Source organism: Corvus kubaryi, unplaced genomic scaffold, assembly GCF_017639235.1.
Source record: "Corvus kubaryi isolate FWS band 111438036 unplaced genomic scaffold, C.kubaryi_AGA036_p1.0 37391, whole genome shotgun sequence".
NCBI lineage: Eukaryota > Metazoa > Chordata > Aves > Passeriformes > Corvidae > Corvus > Corvus kubaryi.
This window is the reverse complement of record NW_024581130.1, coordinates 10,750,749-10,760,771: the sequence shown is the minus strand read 5'-3', so window position 1 is coordinate 10,760,771 and position 10,023 is coordinate 10,750,749. Positions and strand designations below refer to the sequence as shown.

The following is a 10,023-nucleotide window of genomic DNA, read 5'->3' as shown; positions in this document are numbered from 1 at the left end:
AAAACGCCGGCTCGTTATTCTCAAAACTTGCTGATCTCTATTCCCAGTTTATTATATTCCAGTATATGTTAGGGTAGATAGAGAGGCTTTATTTCAAAATTAATCTATACATAAATTAGTATTCGTCGTCAATATATCTAAAAGTGAAAAACTAGGAAGGAGGGGGAGAAAGGTGCGAGAGGAAGGGTCAGGTTTTGGGGTGAGAGTGAAGGGGGGCGGATGATGACGAAAGAAAGGGGAACGCGGGGAGAAAAGAGGGCTAGCGGAGAGGACAGGAGGGGAGGCCAAAGTCCCCGCGCCTCACCTGGGAGCCCGGACGCGGGGCCCGCGCCCGCATTGCTCTCTGAGTGAGCAAATGGCTGCGGAAGCGATTCCCGGGGATTGAATCACTTTGGTCCCGCACACCTGAGCCGCGCCCGCCCCGCCCCGTGCGGGGCCGCTCGTCCCGGGGATGGGGGCGGGACCATCGCTCCCAGGCCCGCCCCGCGCACCTCGGCCCGACCGGCGCTGTCCCCGGCGCTGTCCCCGGCGCTGTCCCCGGCGCTGTCCCCGGCGCTGCGCGGAGCCCGGGGAGTTGAGGCAGGGCCGGGAATGGGGCCGAGGGTTCTGGTTCGGGTCCTGTCGGTGTCCGGGCGGTGCCGCCTCTCCCCTGGAGAGATTCGGGGCCGGGATCGCCGCGGGCGGCAGGAGCCGCTCCGGGACGGGCGCTGGGGCTGAGCCCGGCGCTGCCGCTCCCGCTCCGGGGTCCCGGGTACGGTCCCGCTGCGGCCGCGGGGAGCCGGGGCGGTGCCGGGGCGGTGCCGGGGCCGTGCCGGGGCCGTGCACGGGAGAACGGCGGCGGCGATTGCTTCGGGCTGACTGGAACCGGCCGGGTCGCAGGGACCCCTCTGCCGGCCCCGAAAGCCCCCAAACCCCGCCGCTCCACGCAGTGCCAGGGAATTTTTTTTTCCAGCGTAGGCAGAAAATTCTTTATGAGAAACCCCAAAACTAAAGGATACGGGATCTGGGGGGAGAGGAGAGGTTCTGGTGTAAATTAGAAAAACGCTTTGGGAAAAATAAATCTTTGGAACAGCTCATTTCCTCTCCCGGACTGGCTTCTGTGTAATCGGCTGTGATTCCAACTGCTCCGATGGGATTTTCAACCTGTGGGGCTACAATGACTTGCCCGGTGTTAAGCACGACAGAACAGAACGGGAAAGCTCTGGCTCAGGCAGTGGAGCCTCTCAGTAGCATCCCAAAGGTCCAGCACTGCCCAGCATCTCTGGATGGAATTTGAGGGGTCCCAGCACAGCCCCTCCGGAGTGTTCCTGCGGAGCTGACACTTCCCAGCATCCCTGACCAGGTTTTGGAGGTCCCAGCACAGGCCCCCCAACACATCCCATTGCTTCTTCAAGTGCCCTTTAACCAGGAGTATTTTTTGGGGTGGGAGCACCCAAAGCCAGCACAGCTGGCCTTAGCCACTTTTTGGGGATCTCTCCTCTTTTTTCCTCACTGAATTCCCACTGTCAAAACCCAGCCAGAGGCTCAGCTCCCAGTCCCCTGCCTCAGTTTCTCCAAGGAATTGGGCTTAGATTTCCCAGTTCAGCAGGGCAGAAATGCTGTTCTCCTTATTGTATATGCTAATTGCAGTAATGGCTTAAGAACTAATTGAAAGAAATTAAAGGAATGAAGAGAAATTAAATAAGAGCTGCCAGCTCCAACCAAGGGCTGCTCAAACCCCTTATCAATGATTTGTTTTAATTAACCAACTCCGACAAACTAATTAACACCACATTGATACAGTATTATTCTTTTAAATTCAGTTACAGATAAATATTGCAGAATGTAAAAACCTTTCTAAACCCAGAAACTCCTTTAAAAGATGTACAGGACACAGCTGCTGAGAAAGCCTTGGGATTCAGGGGGAAAAAACCCGAAGTTTTCAGTCTTTAGCATCTCCCATTAGGTCGTCATTGGCAGCAAACATGGCTTCAGCCTCAGGAAGGTACAGACAATCAGAGATTTTACAGACCCTGGTCTCACCTCAGCCTTTCAGCAGGTACAATCTGACAGGGAGAGGGAAGAAAATGGGTCAGAATGGACAGCCTACTTCCAGAAAATCATCACAAAGCATTAATTAGAGCTGTAAGAGCTTCCCCAAAGGTTCCTTTCCCTGCAGACTGAGGGCTCAGAGTAGCACTAAGTTGAAGCACAGGCTGGACCTGCCATGGACATGGTGTCACTGGCCCAAGTCATTGCTTCTCTACCCGCCCCCCCCCCCTTCTCCCCATGTCCTTTACCCCTTTTATAGCCACAGCCCCACCCAGAACACAACAGGAGGCTCCCAGATGCCTCCTGAGACCCAAATCATTCCAGGTGGGTCAGGACGTTTTTTTCTTCAAGTTCCTGAAATTCAGATGCTTGCCTGGAGAAAAGCAACCATTTCTCACATGTGTGCACTTAGTTTTCTCTGGACACAGCAGCTCTATCAGGGACACGGAACAGAGATGTTAGAAATGCACCACAAGTGTCAGAAGGACTCAGCTGCTGAGTCTCTTCAGGGAGCCAGCTCTGAACCACAGTTTGCTGCCCTCCATGTGCACATTTCAAACTAGATGTGCTGCTTGTCACCAGCAAATCTAGTCCTTTCTATCAAATGTAGAGTTAAACCATGTATTTCATAGTTTATCAAAGACAAGGATCCACTTAGACACCACCTCCAGCTTGATAAACATTGGGTTATTCAACCTCCCACTTCGAACATGAACCAACCTTCAGCTAAAGGGTACTTCATGTCTCTCTTCAGACATCCAGAATGAGGTCTTCTGCTGTCGAGCAGCATTCAAAAACTTGTTAGAGCAGAAACTGCCTCACAAATTACACTGGAGTAATGTAAGCTCCTCTGGCAGGTATGTCAATAACAAAAGGTTTTAGTCACCTGAACAGCAAAAGGATAGAAGACCCATCACTACAGGCTAAGCTGGAGCACTGCTTCAAAACAGGGCAGTGAAGGTGGAGGGTAGAAGCTTTTCTAAGAGAAACAGAGCCTACCAATGAGGCAGAATGGGGAAATTAATTCTGAGTTTTTGGAGAAAACTTAACAACTCACAGTAGTAAAATTAAGCAGTATTGGGTAACAAAATAAATAAATAAAGCAAAACAAAACACAAAACACTTTTTGAGATTATTCTTGCTTTATACTACAAGTGCTTGCTTTTATTGAAAAACACGAGGTGGGACAGTCATACTGTGTGAGAAACACTGACAATTAGCCAAATGCACAGAAAACAAACACAACTGAAATATCTGCAGTAACACAAAAAAACTGCTGAATAAATTGCTCAAACTTATACCAAGCCTTGCTTAAAGCCACCACCAGCCTGGTTTGGCTTCCTCCTTTTGAAGCTGTAAAACAGCTGACCTTCAACACCTCGTGCAAAAGAATTGTATCTAATGCTGAAAAAAAAGCCCCTTTTTACATCATATTTTAGCCCTAACCTTGCAAAATAACCCCCACCAAACAAAACAAACCACCCCATATAGTTACTGAGTCATTCCTGTCTTTGAGCATGAGTGAAGCTAAGGCTGTGGAGACAAGAAAAAGAAAAATGACTTAATGTTGTTCCTTTGGACACTACAGAATCACACAGAGGTTTTTTATTAGCTTAGCAAAATGCACACCCAGTTCAGTAGATACTGAATAGCAGGGAAGCCAGGAGATAAATGCTTTGCTTTCAGAGGCAGAAATTTAAATAAATATTTACATTAAACCAGAAGTCTACAGATGGGCTGATCAGAAGTCTTTATTAAGAAAAAACCCTGGGGCATCCTCTTAAGAGACAAAGAGGAACTCCTTGGCTGGGACGCAGCCTCGGTCAGCACTGCTTCCCTGCAGCACAGGCACCCAGAGCTCTCTGCTCTTGGACAGTCTCTGCCATGCTCCCACAGGATTACTGGCACAAGTCTCATGTTCACCATTCTCCTGCAGCTCACCATGTATCTGCTGTCAGACCTGCCTATGCAGAGCAGCCACACGGGACTCAATAGTGGTCAGTCTTGTCTCCAGAGCTTTGAATATGGTATCTACCTGCAACCAACCAGGGAAAGGTGCTGGGTCACACACAGAATCTGACAATATAAAGAGCAAGTGTGGATGCCAGAAAGGGCTCAAACCTGATCTCAAACCACCAATTCTTTTGATTTGATTCTTTTCCCGCTACTTTCACACTTTGAAAGGTCACCCAACTCTAACATTCACTGTCCACAGTCTGTAACTTTTTCCAGCCTTGGTAAGTGTCAGAGGCACACACTCAGCTTTTGCTGTACAACCTTCAGCTTCCACAGTCAACTTCCTTACAATATTTGCTCCTAACTCTCCCTACTTGCAGTCACAAGATTTTAGTACAGTAAAACATCAACTTGATTTATGATGTAATATTACAGTACGAAGTTACAGCAAAAGCATTAAGTCCATTTGCACAAAGGGCAGAAGAGAGATGACCAAAAATTAAGTGAAGATCCGGAGAAGTGAATCAGAACTAATTAGAAACAACATATCAAATTACTGAGACGTGAATAGGAACCTAATGCTGTGCTTGATAAACAGAAAATGCTAATTACCACAAAAATTGAAGGAAAAGTTGCTGAAAATCTTGCATAACACAAGATATCAATGGCATGAAGCAGTCCAGTACATGTTACAATGCACTGAATTGCTCTGGGTGAAATAAACTGTTCTGCAGAAACCACTGAAGCATCTTAAGACTTCACAGAGGTGATTTAAACAAAGAATGGTATAAGGTTCAATCTTACCCTTTGCAGCACCTCTTGCAAGACAGCTCGACTTTCAAGAGTAAGAGGTTCCTCATCAAGAACAGCTTGCTTTTCCGGGGTTCCTAGAATATAGCTGAGATTCCACAGTTTAGATCATGCACTTCCCACTCTGAAGCCAAAAATCCAAATACAGCACTCCTCCAGAACCCTGAGAGACAGCTGTGGATTCCAGAGCTACAGGATACAGTGGAAAATTGCACAGACACCGAGAACAGCACAGCAGCGCTGGCTGGGAGAAGTGGCATGACTGCCCAGGAAAGTGCTGCCATTCTGTGGCCAGGTCAGTGCTTTAGAGAATTTTACTGCCATGGAAAAAACAAAGTATCATGGCTGTGGAATGAAAAAAAACAAAACCAAACCACTGTCCAGAGTACAAGGGTGAACATCCACAGCAATACAGCGAAACAAATGGGAACTTCAGAAAAAAACAGAGACATTAAAACTAGGCCAGATGAACAATCACTGTCTATTAGAACAATGCTTGCATAAAAGAACTCTGGCATGGAGCCTTAAATCAGGATATAGTTATTAAAGAATACTTTAAGACCACTTTTAGGTGCTATAAACCAACAAAATCCATGCACACCTTCATTTCCTAGACAGATTTTAAGATGGCTGAGCGAGAGTCTCAAGCACATACTCAGCTGTCAGATTTGCCTTTGCAAGGACAAAGCAGATGTGGCCAGTACAGGTCAGACCCACCCCAAGTTCTGAGCCCCTCTGGCCATGCTTCCTGCTGATAATGCTGACCCCTACCAGGCTCCAGCCAGGCCTATTTGGTGCTTGGTTTGTGTCCTCTTCTGATCAAATGAGAAGGAACCACCCTGTGCTATGTACCTGGTGATATTTTCTTGGCTGGAATGCAACATCTCATACAAAAGGCAAACCTGGTATTTTTTTTTGTTTTTTTCTAGGATTTGCCTAACACAGGTGATGCTCCTCACAATTGAGCACTATGATGCCAACAGCAGCAATGCAGAAAGCAGCTCTGGGACAGAGCAGCAGAAACAGCTACCTCTAGACTTGTCAGAGATATAACAGGAGCACCCTCAGTGTGATGCCTGATGAGTGGAGCTGGTAGGCTGATCCATAAACATTCTGCATTTACCTTTCAACAGAGTCAATACTGAAACAGAACAAATCTCTCTTGTAGTCGAGATGCCTTGAGGTGCACCTGTAGATGCTGCCAAGTGTCCTTGAGCAGCCAGAGCAGAATAAGGTTTCTACCATGCTGTAAGCAAGAAATAACATTTATTCAGGAGAAAATAAAAGGAAGCACCTCTCGCCATCCCTTTGCTAAAAAAATTCATGCATTAGAATTTTTTATAGCATTCATTCTTGCTTTACACAGTGTAAATTACGAGCACTCATCTTTCACCCTGAATTTGCAACAGCTCCTCGGGCTGACCTCAGCAAGACCAATAGAGTCACTACCTGAGGAAAGGACCTTAAAGTTCATCCCGTTCCACCCCTTGCCATGGGCAGGGACACTTCCACTAGCCCAGCTTGCTCCAAGCCCGGTCCAACTCAGCCTTGGGCACTTCCAGGGATCCAGGGGCAGCCACAGCTTCTCTGGGCACCCTGTGCCAGGGCTTCCCCACCCTCACAGGGAAAAACTTCTTCCTAATATTTCATCTAAACCAGCCTTCCTTCATCCTAAGGCCATTCCCCCTGTCTATCATGACATGTCCTTGTGAGAAGTCCCTCAAGCACCTTGTGCAGACCACCCCAGATAAGCGTTCCAGGGGCTCTGGGGGGCACACGAGCACCGCGGGCCCTTTACCGGGCCTGTCCTCAGCGCCTCCCCCGGGAACCCCCGACTCCCCCGGGACTGCGCTCAGCCGGGACCGGCCCTCACCATCCGCACTCGCCGGGGAGCTTGGAGACCTTCCGCTCCGGGTCCACGGCGACGCTGGCGGCCGCACCTGCAGCGGGAGGGAAGGAAGGAAGGAAGGAAGGAAGGAAGGAAGGAAGGAAGGAAGGAAGGAAGGAAGGAAGGAAGGAAGGAAGGAAGGAGGGGTGGAGGGATGCGGGCAGCGACCGCGGGGGCGCGCCGGGGTGGCAGGGCCGGCACTCACTGCGCAGCAGGATGCAGCCGCCCTCCTCGTCATTGAACACCCAGCTCGACGTGTCGCCCACGGGCCGCCTGCAGCCGGAGCACATGAACACCATGGGCATGGGGGCCGCGCCCGCCTGCCCTTCTTGCTGCTGCTCGGCCCGGCCGCCGCCCGGCTCCAGCAGCGACAGCGAGCACTCCAGCTCCGGGCACAGCGCCATCGCGTCCCGCCCGCCCGCCGAGGGACCGGCAGTGACGCCGGGCACCGCCCCGGAACCGCCCGCCCGCCAAGGGCCGCCCCCGGCCCGGCCCGCTCCGCCCGCGGGGCGCGGCGGCTGGGGCGCGTCAGCGAGACAGGGCGGAGGGTGCGGTCACCCCCGTACATTGTTTGTATATGAAGCGTTTTAGCAAGTCTCACCTAATTCAGAGACTCTCCTGAGTTGGAGGGGCCCCACAAGAATCATCCAGTCCAACTCCTGGCCCCGCACCCCTGACACCCCAACAATCCCACCCTGGGCATCCCTGGCAGCGGGGTCCAAACGCTCCTGGAGCTCTGCAGGGCTGTGCCCATTCCCTGGGGAGCCTGGGCAGTGCCCAGCACCCTCTGGGGTGCTGATACCCAACATAAACGCCTCCAGACACGGCTCCAGCCGTTCGCTGGATCCTGTCCCAGGGAGCAGAGAACGGAGCTGCCCCTCGGGAGGAGCTGCAGCCGCCGGTGAGCTCTGACCTCAGTCTCCTCCAGGCTGAATAGGTCAAGTGCCCTCAGCCACCCCTTGTGTGGCCCCTCCAGACCCCAGCCCTTTCCATCAAGATACATTCAGGGATGTCTTTCAGCCTAGCTGTGCTCAGGAGCTCCCAGGACCAGTGCACTGCTCTGAGGGCAGCGTTTGTGACCCAGCTGGCACTTGTCCACCCTATCCCTAGGTTACATGGCACCCATCTCAGTTTAAAACATGCTGAGGAATAACATGAGTGTCCAGCAGGAAGCAAGCATTGCATTTTCAGGGCTGCTCTTACATCTCTGCCGTACACTAATACTCATTGCTGCTAGGTGGTTTCAGTCCCAAGGCAGTCCTTGAGCTGCGGGACCCCGGAGTGATTGGCACAGACATCAGTTGTGCAATTCTCTTTCTGAGGGCGCTGAAGTACAATGAAGCACAGGAGTGGGTCGGAGTTCTGAGCTGGCTTAAAAGGCACCACTGACATGGCTAACAGAACAAACTCCTCTGAGTATTTCTGGTCTTATGAATATTACTGGGATTACATAGATCCAATTCCAGTAGATGGAAGCAAGTTGAAGGTTAATAAATGTAAGTATTGTGGAATAGTAGGTGCTAATCTAGCACAGGGAAAATGTTGCATAGCTTGTCTCACTGACCTGGTTTTGTTTCCTTGCAGTAGAGTCCATGCCAGTGCGTGATTGTGTGAATGGGTGTCTGCCTTCAGGATGGCTAATTACTAACACACTAACTCTGGGCTTTGTCTTACAGTATTTGAAGCTATAAGACTGCTGACACTAACTCTTCTTTAGAAGGATAGATTTTTATTGAGTCATTTGCTAAGGGGAAAGTTGATGACTTGCAAATCTGTAGTGTGGAGTGCTAGTTACCTGTGTGCTATTGTCACCACGTTTGCTGAAAGAGCAGAGGTTTTCATAAAAATACTATGTTTTCATCTTGGGATAAGGCTGACATTGCAACTGGTAAACATGCAGAGCTTTAGAAAAGGAAATATATGTTTCCACCAGCCAGGAACAACAAGCTGCAAACATATTTTTTTACCTTTCCTCCTTTGATTTAGCGCTGCTGAACTAATAAAGTAATAATATCCCTTATTGTGAAAATGCTTTACTCCTGTGGAAACTGATTCTGCCGGGCTTTGCAGTTTATTTTCAAAGGATATGAAGTAGCATTCACCCAACTCGCCTTGCAATAGCTTGTTCCATTTCACACCTGGCTTTGCACAGTGGAACAGCAGTGTCTTTTTATGGGTACTTATAGTGGCAAATAATTTGGGGTTTTCTAATGTAACTGCACTGGTTAGGTTTTGCTAAGATAAAATGACAAGCTACGTCACAGTAAATTAACTGAGGGCAGTGGATGGACTGACAAAGACCAAGGAAGAGCAGGTAGGGTGTGTTGGAGTCACTTATGCTCCAGGCAGTGTTTTCCCTTGATTTCTGTCAAGCCTCTACCTGTGGTTGTATCTTCAGTTAATTAACAAAGTTACAGGCTTTACTCATGGCTGTTTAGTTTACTGAAGATGGCTGCAACTGTTCAGATGCGGTTTCAGAGTTTAAAATTGTTTTTCCCAAGGTTATTGCAGTGAAATTATTATATAATACAGGAAAATGTGATGGCCTTTCAGAATATCTTCATGTCTTTCTCATTAACAATGCCTTTCTGATGGTGAAGGTTGAACTGGCCTGTGTTAGGAGCTGCTCGTGCTTTGCTTGCTTGGACAGCAATAGGAAAAGGGAGCAGAAATGTAGTCTGCACCACCTCTAGAAAAGCTTTTCTGTGCATTCAGATCAGTCAAAGGTTTATTGCCTCCAAACTTAGAGCACCACATCTTAAAGAAAGTGGTGTGAATATCCACAGCCTTCCATGCAGAAAATCTTGCTTTCTAATGCTATAGAGCAACATTTGGTGCTGCTGGGATCAGGCAGGTTATGAGCAGCTCCTCTGATTCTCTTTATTTTAAAGTTAGGGCAGATTATTACCCCCTAAATTCCACCACGGAACTCCAAACTGCTTAGCTAAGCTATTTAAACACATGCACACACACATGCACAAAAAGTGATGGTAAAATTTAGCAATAGGAAAGCTTTTTATAGATAGGTAAAATATGTTATTCCAGTTAAAAAAAAAAAAAAATCCTAATTGTGGAATTTAGACCCAGGAAATTTTGGTTCAAGCTCCACCTGAGACCTGGAGCCAATTTATTTAGCTTCAGTGAATTCCATGAAGTGTATTAGAAACTGTTTTTAAGAGATGAAGCCAAAATAGCTCTAATAGGGAATGCCATAAATCCAAACTCTTAATTTCTGTCCCAGTGGCTTGGAACCTTTCAAAACTTTGGGCTTTTCAAAATGTCCCTGGGCCACGAGCTTGCTCTTTGGAGCTGTGGTTGGCCAGTAGCACCCTGTTGCT

At 48.7% G+C, this 10,023-nt stretch overlaps 1 protein-coding gene across 1 annotated transcript; it reads right to left on the bottom strand.

The window, feature by feature from the left end:
• Window positions 1-3,154: 3,154 nt before the first annotated feature.
• On the bottom strand, window positions 3,155-7,127 carry MIS18A (MIS18 kinetochore protein A). The gene is made up of 6 exons (XM_042038042.1): window positions 6,891-7,127; window positions 6,671-6,737; window positions 5,921-6,043; window positions 4,792-4,885; window positions 3,996-4,066; window positions 3,155-3,564 (listed from the first exon to the last, which is right to left on the bottom strand). Exons 1-6 carry the CDS (start codon window positions 7,087-7,089, stop codon window positions 3,531-3,533), a joined length of 588 nt encoding a protein of 195 aa, XP_041893976.1. The 5' UTR covers window positions 7,090-7,127; the 3' UTR covers window positions 3,155-3,530.
• Between the last annotated feature and the right edge of the window lie 2,896 nt (window positions 7,128-10,023).

Coding starts and splice junctions, on each gene's coding strand:
- MIS18A (XM_042038042.1), bottom strand. CDS start 7,089: ATGGCGCTGTGCCCGGAGCTGGAGTGCTCGCTGTCGCTGCTGGAGCCG. Junction 4,886..5,920: donor AGTATTGACTCTGTTGAAAG/GTAAATGCAGAA, acceptor GTGGAATCTCAG/CTATATTCTAGGAACCCCGG. Junction 4,067..4,791: donor TGCAAGAGGTGCTGCAAAGG/GTAAGATTGAAC, acceptor GGTTGGTTGCAG/GTAGATACCATATTCAAAGC.